This window comes from Melitaea cinxia, chromosome 5 (genome assembly GCF_905220565.1).
Source record: "Melitaea cinxia chromosome 5, ilMelCinx1.1, whole genome shotgun sequence".
NCBI lineage: Eukaryota > Metazoa > Arthropoda > Insecta > Lepidoptera > Nymphalidae > Melitaea > Melitaea cinxia.
This window is the reverse complement of record NC_059398.1, coordinates 832,430-846,914: the sequence shown is the minus strand read 5'-3', so window position 1 is coordinate 846,914 and position 14,485 is coordinate 832,430. Positions and strand designations below refer to the sequence as shown.

The following is a 14,485-nucleotide window of genomic DNA, read 5'->3' as shown; positions in this document are numbered from 1 at the left end:
TTTTACCGAATGCCACCAATTAAACTATATTATACTAGTGTAGTTTTGCTGATTTTTGTTTTTGGTATAGAAATTTGCAAATTGTTGCTCAACAAAAAGTAATATCGGTGAGGATGGATCTTAACCAATGTTATTGCTAAAATCACACGCTATTGACTTCGATCGGAAACGGAACGTATTCAGAGTTCTTTTGTTCAATCGATTATGCGTTGTTCGTTTCCGTTGTGAAATTAAAAAAAAAAAACATTTTATTTTTAATTACCACGATCTAGTGTTTAATGACTTGCCCAAATCTACGTTTGTATTGATAAGTATTTTCGAATAAATTACGGCCTAATTTGCAAACGATAAACTAATTTTTTTACTAAAGTAAAGCTACGAGTGAACAATATTTCAGATAATGAAAAATTTCACAACAACGTTCCGGACGTCGAACGAAACGCGAGCACGGTACGAATTTCAACCTTATTTCATTAGTGAGTATGTTTAAATTTCCGTATACTTACATAACCATATCCATAAAGCTCTAAGAGGAAGCCTCACTATACATATATTATAATAATGTTATCGTTTCATTAAATATTTTTTTAAATATCATTTGTTACATTTACACATTCATAAAAATTCTAAATAACTAGATCGTTCACGTCCAAACTAACCACTGCGAACCGTTTCGAACATTTTCCCCCTTTTTTTTATTTTACAATTTACACAATGTTCCTTAGGGTGACGTTATTTTTAACAATTTCCGTTAAAAGCGTATCAAATTTATACAAAATAACGTTGTGGTTACTCGGATTTAGATTCATTTTCGACTAGCAAACAGGTCTCACGGAGGCGAAATGCATTAAACACGACGATGTACGGTGGGCGACCGCTATGCGGAAGGGCAGAGCCTTAGAACTGTATCATACAACTATATAAGTATTAGTTTCGATAAGCGACATCACTACGGGGAACAGCGTAGTGCGTAGAGCTCGCCCGGTACATCGCCCGAGACATTAGTGATCTCATCATTTACAGACTCCGATACCTCCGATAAAAACGTCTCGTGACTCGTGACTTTGTTAAAATCGTCGTATTTATGTTTTAAACATTAGTTTAGAATGTAAACGAGTTTTTAACATTACCGGTCACGACGCGTTAATAGCTAAAACTATCAACAAAAAGAAATCGATTTTACATCATCGATTCGACCAATCGATTACAAATCATTCGTATGCAAAAATACATATTCTCGATATTAAATCTCTTTCATAAGACAATTTTATTTAATAATATATGCGTATAATCTAAACTATAATACACCGGAGCGCGCGGAGCTCCTCGGTAGAACATCGTTAAAAGCTAAGTTCCGAATTTCAAAGAAATGCTACAGGCCATTAGACGCCGGGACCTTTAATAGTAAAATCTAAAATTCGTAGAATATCTAAATGCCAGCGACAAGTCCCGACGTAATATTATAAATACTATCCGATCAGTAATATTGTGTAGTGTATGTATGTTTATTTCGTCCGACCGACCCGAGACGCTTGCCGTACGTGACGGTGATGTGAGACAAACGAAAAAAATTATTGGTGTTCCACAGGGAAGCGTATTTGAACCGTAAGTTTACAAACAGCATACGTGTAAAAATAATACAGTAACTGACAAGTTCAACACAGATATGTATTTGTTTAGTACCAATTTAAAACAAAATTTAAAAACTTACCCATAACGAGAGTTCATATAAATTATAGACTTAATAATTTACGCAAGTCAACATACAAAATTTTATGATCTCTAAAATATTTGTCTAAGTTTTACTTTTTAGCTACAAATACGCGTTTCGATACTACACTATCGAGATTTCGATCTACAGTACTCGCGGACATATATTTGAAGGCTCACGTGCGGTGTTCACAGTTCACGTACAGTGGGTCGGCGGACTTTTCAGTGTGTGTTACTAGCTGGCGACGTGTTGCGGCGCGCGCGGTACTTGTCCGAAGCAGTTGCGGAGCGATTCCTCCATTAGGCAGCAAATCCTTTCGCGGTCGGCCTGGAAACAGATTAGAAAAAATGGGATAAGACGTGTAATAATAATAATAAGTTGTAGATGTGACTCGCTTTTAAATTTTGATTCGTGGTTAAGAGCCATTTCACAATTTTACGCTCTGCAAGTTTAGATAAATTCGGTCGCATCGCGCGAGTCGTACGAGCCGCGCGATCTTTATGCTAGTAAGAATAGTGTGACAATGAAAAGACCATCGTGATCATTTTCTAATGTATAATAAAAATTAATAACTATGGTATGAAATGTTTTTTACATAATTATTTGTTAAAAATTTCAAGTATGTTATAACAGTCAGAACAAACAGTCAATAAATTTAAAATAAAAATAAAAAATCAATTTTATGAAACATTTTTAAATTGATTTAGTTTTTTCAGTTTACGAATAAATCTAATATTTACGATATGAATAAAATAGCATTTTATGACATCGACACCGACAAACACATTAATTAACAAATAACAAGACAAACAGATTGAAATGCCTATTTGTATTGATAATGTGAGAAAAGAAAATTAAATTATACATTTTTTTTATAGAAATTATCATTATATTATTTTACAGTCATTGTCGTAATATGTTTATTGTATTTACATTTTATTATCAAAGTATCAAATGCGGTTTATCCGCTATAACAACAGGCGCTTGGCGCGTGTGAGCGAAAGATACGGCTGCGCAGAATTTGGCGTGGACCTTACCTCTAAGAGCGCTAGCGCTCGATTGATTTACCGGGCTTGATGCGTGGTAATATATCATCATTATCATCATTACAGCCTATACAGTCCACTGCTGGACATAGGCCTCCACAAGTTTACGTCAAAAATAACGTGAACTCATGTGTTTTGCCCATAGTCACCACGCTGGGCAGGCGGGTTGGTGACCGCAGTACTGGCTTTGTCGCACCAAAAACGCTGCTGCCCGTCTTCGGCCTGTGTATTTCAAAGCCAGTAGCTGGATGGTTATCCCGCCATCGGTCGGCTTCTTAAGTTCCAAGATGGTTGTGGAACCTTGTTATCCCTTAGTCGCCTCTTACGACACCAATGGGAAGAGAGGGGGTGGCTAAATTCTTTAGTGCCGTAACCACACAGCACGTGGTAATATATATATTATCGTGGTAATATATATTATCTTTTTATTATTTAATATAAAATGGATTAAAAATGATTACATCTTTTAATTATTTTTTTTGTATTCCTTAATGATGTAAGTTTATTTTGATGAAGATTGTTCGTTAAATTTTTTTAGTTTTTTACGAAAAATATCGCTTTTAAAATTGTACTTATTTGGAAAATATTCGTAACTTTAATATTTTTTATCGTTTAATAGATATACAAATGGAATAAAAATCTGTGATAGTCCTCAACAAAATTATATTCCATATATTACGACATTTTTTTAAAATGGTTTCAACGTAGAGGTTATTGAAAAGTAGGACTTCAAAGTATACATTGCGACCGTTTACCCAGAGAGGAGGCTGATGAAAACGTTAATAATTTATACACATAATATAAATCAAAATTCTGATCTGACAATCGATTACAACAAAGGTTGCTCTATTATATTTCAAGAATATAAATTATATTATTGCATCCAACACTGAGATTAACGAGGTCAAAATATTACAATTTCGCGCTTTGTTACCGATTTTTGTGAAATGGCTCTTAACTTTTAGAGTGAAATAAATTTTTTAAATTCTTCATAAGGTGATTCTGCATACGTGAGGAATGTCACAAAGTATCAACAGTCTTAAGGAAGTCGCGGGCGCCAGGCTGCACATGACGGTGACGACGCGGCGCCACTCGCGGTCGCGTGTGTGTGTGTGTGTGTGCGCGCTCACCTCGTGTATGAAGCCCAGCGCCACCAGCTCGGCGGCCAGCGCGGGCGCCGAGTCCCGGCGCGACACGGCGCACGTGAGCTGGCGGTTCATCTTGTCGTCCATGCGCAGCAGCACGGTGAGCGTGCGCTCGGGCGCGGGCGCGGGCGCGGGCGCCAGGCTGCACATGACGGTGACGACGCGGCGCCACTCGCGGTCGCGGCCGCGGCGCGGCGCGGGCGGCGCGGGCGCGCTCTCGGCGGCGCGCGCGCGCTCGCTCGGGGACGCCGCGCGCCGCGCGCCGCCGTACGCCGTCAGCGGGTAGATGCCGTACCTGCGGCGGTTACGGCGTCTCGTAACGTGTGAGCACAACTGAGGCAGGGCACAGCACGAATTTCCTGCTCAATATATGGAGCAGCCCGACTGGGGTAGTACCTCGACCTTACAGAAGATCACAGCTAAATCATACTGTGTTCACAGTTCACGTACAGTGGGTCGGCGGACTTTTCAGTGTGTGTTACTAGCTGGCGACGTGTTGCGGCGCGCGCGGTACTTGTCCGAAGCAGTTGCGGAGCGATTCCTCCATTAGGCAGCAAATCCTTTCGCGGTCGGCCTGGAAACAGATTAGAAAAAATGGGATAAGACGTGTAATAATAATAATAAGTTGTAGATGTGACTCGCTTTTAAATTTTGATTCGTGGTTAAGAGCCATTTCACAATTTTACGCTCTGCAAGTTTAGATAAATTCGGTCGCATCGCGCGAGTCGTACGAGCCGCGCGATCTTTATGCTAGTAAGAATAGTGTGACAATGAAAAGACCATCGTGATCATTTTCTAATGTATAATAAAAATTAATAACTATGGTATGAAATGTTTTTTACATAATTATTTGTTAAAAATTTCAAGTATGTTATAACAGTCAGAACAAACAGTCAATAAATTTAAAATAAAAATAAAAAATCAATTTTATGAAACATTTTTAAATTGATTTAGTTTTTTCAGTTTACGAATAAATCTAATATTTACGATATGAATAAAATAGCATTTTATGACATCGACACCGACAAACACATTAATTAACAAATAACAAGACAAACAGATTGAAATGCCTATTTGTATTGATAATGTGAGAAAAGAAAATTAAATTATACATTTTTTTTATAGAAATTATCATTATATTATTTTACAGTCATTGTCGTAATATGTTTATTGTATTTACATTTTATTATCAAAGTATCAAATGCGGTTTATCCGCTATAACAACAGGCGCTTGGCGCGTGTGAGCGAAAGATACGGCTGCGCAGAATTTGGCGTGGACCTTACCTCTAAGAGCGCTAGCGCTCGATTGATTTACCGGGCTTGATGCGTGGTAATATATCATCATTATCATCATTACAGCCTATACAGTCCACTGCTGGACATAGGCCTCCACAAGTTTACGTCAAAAATAACGTGAACTCATGTGTTTTGCCCATAGTCACCACGCTGGGCAGGCGGGTTGGTGACCGCAGTACTGGCTTTGTCGCACCAAAAACGCTGCTGCCCGTCTTCGGCCTGTGTATTTCAAAGCCAGTAGCTGGATGGTTATCCCGCCATCGGTCGGCTTCTTAAGTTCCAAGATGGTTGTGGAACCTTGTTATCCCTTAGTCGCCTCTTACGACACCAATGGGAAGAGAGGGGGTGGCTAAATTCTTTAGTGCCGTAACCACACAGCACGTGGTAATATATATATTATCGTGGTAATATATATTATCTTTTTATTATTTAATATAAAATGGATTAAAAATGATTACATCTTTTAATTATTTTTTTTGTATTCCTTAATGATGTAAGTTTATTTTGATGAAGATTGTTCGTTAAATTTTTTTAGTTTTTTACGAAAAATATCGCTTTTAAAATTGTACTTATTTGGAAAATATTCGTAACTTTAATATTTTTTATCGTTTAATAGATATACAAATGGAATAAAAATCTGTGATAGTCCTCAACAAAATTATATTCCATATATTACGACATTTTTTTAAAATGGTTTCAACGTAGAGGTTATTGAAAAGTAGGACTTCAAAGTATACATTGCGACCGTTTACCCAGAGAGGAGGCTGATGAAAACGTTAATAATTTATACACATAATATAAATCAAAATTCTGATCTGACAATCGATTACAACAAAGGTTGCTCTATTATATTTCAAGAATATAAATTATATTATTGCATCCAACACTGAGATTAACGAGGTCAAAATATTACAATTTCGCGCTTTGTTACCGATTTTTGTGAAATGGCTCTTAACTTTTAGAGTGAAATAAATTTTTTAAATTCTTCATAAGGTGATTCTGCATACGTGAGGAATGTCACAAAGTATCAACAGTCTTAAGGAAGTCGCGGGCGCCAGGCTGCACATGACGGTGACGACGCGGCGCCACTCGCGGTCGCGTGTGTGTGTGTGTGTGTGCGCGCTCACCTCGTGTATGAAGCCCAGCGCCACCAGCTCGGCGGCCAGCGCGGGCGCCGAGTCCCGGCGCGACACGGCGCACGTGAGCTGGCGGTTCATCTTGTCGTCCATGCGCAGCAGCACGGTGAGCGTGCGCTCGGGCGCGGGCGCGGGCGCGGGCGCCAGGCTGCACATGACGGTGACGACGCGGCGCCACTCGCGGTCGCGGCCGCGGCGCGGCGCGGGCGGCGCGGGCGCGCTCTCGGCGGCGCGCGCGCGCTCGCTCGGGGACGCCGCGCGCCGCGCGCCGCCGTACGCCGTCAGCGGGTAGATGCCGTACCTGCGGCGGTTACGGCGTCTCGTAACGTGTGAGCACAACTGAGGCAGGGCACAGCACGAATTTCCTGCTCAATATATGGAGCAGCCCGACTGGGGTAGTACCTCGACCTTACAGAAGATCACAGCTAAATCATACTGTTTTCAAGCAGTATTGTGTTCCTGTTGGTGAGTAAGGTGACCAGAGCTTGGTGAGTAAGGTGACCAGAGCTCCTGGGATTGGGAATTGGGTCACCAACGCGCTTGCGATACTTCTGGTGTTGCATGTGTCTAAGCTACGGTAATCGCTTACCATCAGGTGAGCCGTACGCTTTTTTACCGACCTAGTGACATAAAAAAAAACACAACCCCGTCCCTATTATATTCCATAAGTCGGATATTAATGACGACTGAATTAAAATCTAACAAGTCCAAGTTACTCATAACAATGTCACTTCATCAAAACTTTAAACCAGATTAAGACAACTAAAACCCTCTGTATTAGTACGGTAACGCTAAGGTAAACGAGTCACTCACTTGACGTCTTCGACGAATTTTTCCAGTTTTTCCGCATGCGGTAAATCCTTGGCTGAGATTTCGTGTCGCTGCCCCCCCCGCTCACACCAGGCCAGCGCCGCGCCGCCCGAACCGCCGCAAACCTCATCCGTTATCGTCTCCGATATATTCGCTACAAAGAATAAATCATAAAATAAAAATTCCAAAAATAATTAAGTAAAAAAAAGTCATTTTATTATATCATATATTCCTTTCAGGTAAGTATCAGGAATTTATAAAAGTTTGACATTATCGTCATCCTGACCTTCACTGTTATTAGAACAAGACATTAAAAGATTTAACGCGACATTAAATGTTATAAAGGTCAGCAATCTTCTAAAAAGGGTTTGTCAGATTAGGAAACCTCTGCAAAATGGCAATTTTTTCTGAAAGTTTTACTACTTAGAAACAGATTTTTTGCCCTTAAAGAACAGAATAATAAATTGATGATTCTATCTCACTACTATGACGTAAAAAAAAATTGTACAAGAAACATCTCCTATTCCCCTGTCCTTACAATTACGTCTGTTCAAAAGAAATGAAACGTCACGTACAAAGGATAACATTTTCAATTGCTTTGACGAATAATAGATGACTTATCAAAAGCCATGGGATAAATTATACACTAGAATCAAAGTAATGACCTACTTTGGTAGTAATATTAAATATTAGTTTTCATGTTCAGAATTCTTCATACTTGGTGACTTGTTTGACTTTGTTCATAAGACATAGTGTGCTTTATATAATGGTCCGTAGTTCAGCTATATTGAAACCTAAACATTTTTGAATATCATATAAAAAATTGACCGCTCCAGCGGGATTCGAACCCGCGTCTCCGACTGACCGTGTCGGCGCTCTAGCCAATTAAGCTATGGAACGATGTGCCCGCCAGAGCGAAATTCTCGATATGATGATTTCTATTTTCGGTTTAAGCGAACCGTGGCGCCGTCTATAGTGAGTTCTTTACAGAGACCCGTAACTATTCAAAATAGAAATCATCATATCAAGAATTTCGCTCTGGCGGGCACATCGTTCCATAGCTTAATTGGCTAGAGCGCCGACACGGTCAGTCGGAGACGCGGGTTCGAATCCCGCTGGAGCGGTCAATTTTTGATATGATATTCAAAAATGTTTAGAATTCCTACTGTGTGGGTACACAAAAATAAAATCGTGCATATTAAAAATAGCATGGTGTCGTCTCCTGTCAAAGATTTTCATTGTAATATGAAACTTTGAATAGTTACGGGTCTCTGTAAAGAACTCACTATAGACGGCGCCACGGTTCGCTTAAACCGAAAATAGAAATCATCATATCGAGAATTTCGCTCTGGCGGGCACATCGTTCCATAGCTTAATTGGCTAGAGCGCCGACACGGTCAGTCGGAGACGCGGGTTCGAATCCCGCTGGAGCGGTCAATTTTTGATATGATATTCAAAAATGTTTAGAATTCCTAATGTGTGGGTACACAAAAATAAAATCGTGCATATTATATTGAAACCTTTTATGCAAACATATAATAGAACATTTAATTCACATTTATGATTTACCTCATTATATTAAGGCTTTATATTGTTACGGACACAAAGAAACTAGCGCCATCTAGCGGCAACCATTGAAACCACGCAAAGACAGAGACCGCATGAAACTCTCTACTCAATACTAGATGGCGTTAGAGGAGCAACTGTGGAACTATATAGAAGTATAGTCTCGAAAACCGGGTACATGCGCGAACTTTCCAGAATGGTCTGGGCCTCGTCTCGGCCGATATAAATAGCCGCAGCGAGGCGAGCGAGTACAGTTCAGTTTGAGCGATCTTCGAGGCGACTTCAAGAGTGAAAACTAGTGATCAAGAGTGGTACCAGCGAAACCTACGACATTGGCTACGACTGAGGACATTGTGAGTGCTTAGTGTTTGAACCTAGTGCTTTGTGTTGGACCTAGTGCTAGTGAATAAAGTCTTGAAAAGAGTCAGCAGGTCTTTCTCTCCAAATCCTTCGAACCCTAACACGTAACAACTGGTGTCGGAAGTGAGATTTGGAGATGCCATTGACTCCGAGAGAAGACTCCAAGGACTTCAAGGGCGTCAGGACAAGGGCACAACGAGCTGCGGAGGCCACACCTACTGGGGACCAAGCTCCGCCCACCATGGACCAAGCCCCGCCCACTGACCCCATCTACCATGCCCCGCCCACTGACCACGCCCCCCTGGCCCCGCCCACTCGGGCTCAGGCCCCGCCCACTCGGGCTCAGGCCCCGCCCACTCAGGCTCAGGCCCCGCCCACTCGGGCTCAGGCCCCGCCCACTCGGGCTCAGGCCCCGCCCACTCGGGCTCAGGCCCCGCCCACTCAGGCTCAGGCCCCGCCCACTTTGTCTCAAGCTCCGCCCACTGGATCCGCCTACCTTACCACGTCCACCAGCGACACCGTAGCTTCTACAGACTCTCAAGTGGCTCTTCAATTAGGAAATTTAATTAAATTAATGGAGCTGCAAAGGGCTGAAATTCGTGCTTTGCAAGAATCACAAGAGCAGCAAAGGGTTGAAATTCGTAGTGTTTTGCAAGAATCACAAGAGCAAACAAGTTTCAAATTGCAAGAATTACAAGAGCAACAAAAAGAGCTCCAAGAGAAAACGCTTTGGGCTGTAAAAGATGTTAGTGACGCGGTGACTAAGCTTCGAAAAGATGTCGACGTAGTGGAAGAACGAGTTACCGGGTTAGGATTGGATCTTGAAAATGTGAAAACCGGCCTCGCTGAACTACAGAAGAGAGTAGTAAGCCTTGAAACCATGAGAATTGCGATGTCTAGTGGAACTACCGGAGTGGGGCAAGGAGCAAAAGTGAAAGTGCCTCCATACGACGGCACTACTTCGTGGAACGCTTATCGTCGACAATTCCAGACTGTTGCTACTGCCAACGGATGGACGGAAGAACAATGCCTAACCGCTCTCACTGTTGCGCTCAGGGGGCAAGCTTTGTCGGTTCTGGAAGCACTGCCACATACGGAAAACGGGTTCCAAGACTTGATGGAGGCACTTGAATCCCGATACGGGGATCGACATCTGGAGCACGTGTTCCGTGCCCAACTGCGTGACAGAGTTCAACGCCCAGGAGAAGGACTACAACAATGGGCGTTGGAAATCGAAAAACTCGTTAGGAAGTCACACCCAGGAGCAGACACCAAGATGGTAAACACGAATATTGTTCAAGCATTTGTCGACGGAATCAAAGACCTGGAGGTCAGAGCTGCAGTGAGGCTTCGTCACCATACATCGTTAAAGGAAGCATTGGCGCATGCTTTGGAGGTCGAGGCTGTTCGCCATGACATACGGCATAAGATCCGCGAGGTTTCTGAGGAAGTCAAGGTAGTTAAGGCTCCTACGAAGAAAAGTTCTGGAGTCATGTGCTACAAGTGTGGCGAGAGGGGCCATCTTCAGCTCAACTGTCCGCAGAAGAAGACCCAGATAGCACGGATGAAAAGGATAGAGGAACAAATAGAGGAGCTGAAGAAGCAAAGGGCTTCGCCTCCTGCCCGGGATCAGGAGTATGACTTCAAAACGAAACACCGCAGCGGGAAGTTGTATGGGAATGCCGACGCACTCTCACGAAGGCAGTGTTCGGAAGTCTGCAAACATTGTGTTAAGCAGGATTCTAATGAAGTAGCATTAAAGCTAACAAGAACAAGTCCTTTGGGTATCTGGGAGAGTGATGCTATGAGGGAGGCTCAAGAAAGAGATGACGACCTTCGGCACATCATCACATGGAAGAAACGGGGTGACGTAAAACCAATCTGGAGTGAGGTTCCACCCACTGGCGCTGTCACTAAGGCGTACTGGGCTCAATGGGACAGTCTGATACTTCAAAACGGAATACTCTACCGGAAATGGGAGAAGACTAACGGCAGAGAGTTCCACCTTCAGATAATTGTCCCAAGAACGAGAGTACCAGATGTTCTCCGTGAAATACATGATGGCGTATCAGGAGGTCATCTAGGTGTCAAGAGGACGTTAACAAAAGTGCGAGAACGATTCTACTGGTTGCATTGTCGAGATGATGTACAGGATTGGTGCCGCAAATGTACTACTTGCGCTGCTGTAAAAGAACCTCAGACCAGGAGCCGTGGGAACCTGCGGTTGTATAACGTCGGTGCACCGTGGGAACGAATTGCAGTTGACGTAGCGGGGCCATTTCCCGTAACGGAATCAGGAAACAAGTATTTTATGGTCGTCATGGACTACTTCACCAAATGGCCCGAAGTGTTCGCCATACCAAACCAAGAAGCTACAACAGTCGCTTCTAAGTTAGTCGAAGAAGTGATATGTCGCTTTGGTGTGCCTCTAGAAATCCATTCTGATCAGGGCAGGAACTTCGAATCGCAAGTATTCCAGGAAGTGTGCAGAATTTTGGGCATGCATAAGACGAGGACCACCGCGTACCGTCCACAGTCTGATGGAATGGTTGAGAGATTTAACCAGACCCTTGAGAGGCATTTAGCGAAATTGGTAGACGACAAACAAAAAGATTGGGACAAGTATATACCGCTCTTCCTTCTGTCGTACCGAACCGCCGAGCATGAGAGCATAAAAGCTACCCCGGCGTATGTCAATTACGGTAGAGAATTACGAATACCAGTAGACTGGAGGATCACCGGAGGAACCAAATACCGTACAAGACTATGTCAGCGATTTAAGGGAAAAAATGCGCTATATACACGCCTTGGTTCGGGAAAATGGTTTACAGTCAAGTGAGAACATGAAAACCCGATACGACCGGAAATCGAACACGAGCGGCTTCAAGGAAGGGTCACTGGTGTGGCTGCATAACCCAACCCGCCGGAAAGGGAAATCGCCAAAGTTGCAGACCAAGTGGGACGGTCCATACAAAGTGGTTACCCGACTGAATGATGTGACTTACAGGATTCAAAAGCAACCAAGAGGGACATTCAAAGTGGTACACATAGACCGTCTGGCGCGTTACCATGGCAGTAACAACGATGCTCGGGACGAGCATCTCTAAGAGGGGAGTAGTGTTACGGACACAAAGAAACTAGCGCCATCTAGCGGCAACCATTGAAACCACGCAAAGACAGAGACCGCATGAAACTCTCTACTCAATACTAGATGGCGTTAGAGGAGCAACTGTGGAACTATATAGAAGTATAGTCTCGAAAACCGGGTACATGCGCGAACTTTCCAGAATGGTCTGGGCCTCGTCTCGGCCGATATAAATAGCCGCAGCGAGGCGAGCGAGTACAGTTCAGTTTGAGCGATCTTCGAGGCGACTTCAAGAGTGAAAACTAGTGATCAAGAGTGGTACCAGCGAAACCTACGACATTGGCTACGACTGAGGACATTGTGAGTGCTTAGTGTTTGAACCTAGTGCTTTGTGTTGGACCTAGTGCTAGTGAATAAAGTCTTGAAAAGAGTCAGCAGGTCTTTCTCTCCAAATCCTTCGAACCCTAACACGTAACAATATATAAGAAGGGCAAAGATAAAATTTTATGTCCGTACTACTGTGAAGAGGAGTAAGTTAGCTTACCACTAGTATTGACGAGAGTGTGCGCCGCCAACAGCTTGAGAGAGTGAACCTCGAAGAGCAAAGGGTGGAACAGGAGCTCTCTAGCCGTTGGCCTCTTCGCCGGATCCTTATTTATGCACCTGAAAACACAGATTCCGTAACATTAGACTCTGACCCAAATCTCAACGGCACGACACAAAGTTAGAACCCAGTGGCCAGACTTACCGACTCGGGTACCTGTTGGGTTAAATAGTGTACCTGTATATGAAATCCTTCTGCCTCGGCTCCTCCAGGGACTCAACGGTACGAACGATGTGATCTTCGGTGACGTGGCTACCGGAGTCGCCATTGCCCTGTATCTCAAGAGCGGCGGTCTCGAGAGCGCACATGCCGAACGAGTAGATATCCATCGCTGGCGTCACCATTTGAGATGCTGATCCGAGGAAAATAAAGTTGCAATAAATATGTAATATCACTACAGTTTCCGCTCATCTAAAATTCTGGCACAACTATTGCTCAAACGAAAATCTGATATTTACCTCATACATCTACATATTTACCTAGAATCAAAATTCCCGTTTCGTCACTGAAATTCAATATATGATCTCTCAAACGCGATTGGTGACTTAAGTTGTGCTTAAACTGAGATGAGGGAAACTAAAGTCCTCCCTAAAACTAGTAAGAATGTAAGTGAGACACTCACATCCGTATTCGGGAGCGATGAGGTGCATGTTCCTCATGTTCTCGCGGCAGGTCTTCACGTGGTGATGGATCGCGTCGGGAGCCACTGAGCCGATCTTCACGAGCCCGTTGTGTTGGATGAATATCGTGTCGCAAGTCAGGTTGCCGTGGACGATCGGTGGCACGCAACCGTGGAGATAGCTGATCGGAGAGTTTAACCATTTAGTATTAAATGGTAAGTGACAAGAAAAGCGATTAAGTCGAATAGATTTTTTCATAAAATATAATCTAGTAGACTATGACGTTTCACACAACGTAGATTGGACAGTTGTCTGTATGAAACAATGTACATAAACATTTGCATCTGCAATGGTGCGATTTCCTAGAGTTGAACCACTAGTTTCTATTTAAAAAGTAGTTTAAGTGATGGTTTGGTCATATCGAGAGAATGAGTGAAGAACGATTGACGAAAAAAGTGTATAAGGCAAGTGTGGATGGAACGGTTGGAAGGGGTAGACCTAGGCGGACGTTCCGAGACCAAATAAGGGACGTCTTGGAAAAAGGCCAGGTCAAGAGTACCCTAAACCGAAGAGCATATATAAAGGGAATAATGAAAGTGGATGAAGCGAAAGAAGTATGTAAGGATCGTAGCAAGTGGAAAGAGGTGGTCTCTGCCTACCCCTACGGGAAATAGGCGTGATTATATGTATGTATGTATGTTTAAGTGATTGCACCATCTTCAATGTGTGAAATTCCTATTTTGTTGAACAATTTCAACGTACATAGATTATACCTTACATGATACATTAACACACCTTAAAGCTGAAAGTATCTGTGTACACCATCGTTTCCAGGCCTGTAGTGGCAGCCGTTTGACGTTTCGTTTGGTTCGCTTTAGGAATTGTTTCAGAGATCCGCACGACATGTACTCTGTTATGAATATGACCTGAAACGGGGTAAACAAAAACATGTGTTTTACAGTTACTATCGAAGACAAATTTCCATTCATTAACTTATAGTTGGGCAGCCTTGTCTTAACGAAAATTTTAAGATTGATGATACGATTAAACTAGATTCTCAGCAAAAAGGGTGTAATACAGTCCACATCTATACAAACAAATAAAAT

At 42.8% G+C, this 14,485-nt stretch overlaps 1 protein-coding gene and 1 long non-coding RNA gene across 2 annotated transcripts in view; both read right to left on the bottom strand.

The window, feature by feature from the left end:
• Nucleotides 1-1,647: 1,647 nt before the first annotated feature.
• LOC123653933 lies at nt 1,648-4,044 on the bottom strand. The gene is made up of 2 exons (XR_006743157.1): nt 3,888-4,044; nt 1,648-2,038 (listed from the first exon to the last, which is right to left on the bottom strand). It is a non-coding gene; the product is annotated as an uncharacterized LOC123653933 (long non-coding RNA).
• A 297-nt stretch (nt 4,045-4,341) lies between these two features.
• The window catches only part of LOC123653382 (nuclear receptor-binding protein homolog), a 110,208-nt gene continuing 100,064 nt past the window's right edge, over nt 4,342-14,485 (bottom strand). The window contains exons 3-9 of the mRNA XM_045589371.1: nt 14,175-14,305; nt 13,382-13,560; nt 12,937-13,111; nt 12,700-12,818; nt 7,148-7,298; nt 6,326-6,635; nt 4,342-4,476 (exon numbers count right to left, since the gene is read on the bottom strand). Of these exons, the coding sequence (XP_045445327.1) occupies nt 4,384-4,476; nt 6,326-6,635; nt 7,148-7,298; nt 12,700-12,818; nt 12,937-13,111; nt 13,382-13,560; nt 14,175-14,305 (1,158 nt within the window). The 3' untranslated portion in view covers nt 4,342-4,383. The remainder of the gene's footprint in view (nt 4,477-6,325; nt 6,636-7,147; nt 7,299-12,699; nt 12,819-12,936; nt 13,112-13,381; nt 13,561-14,174; nt 14,306-14,485) is intronic.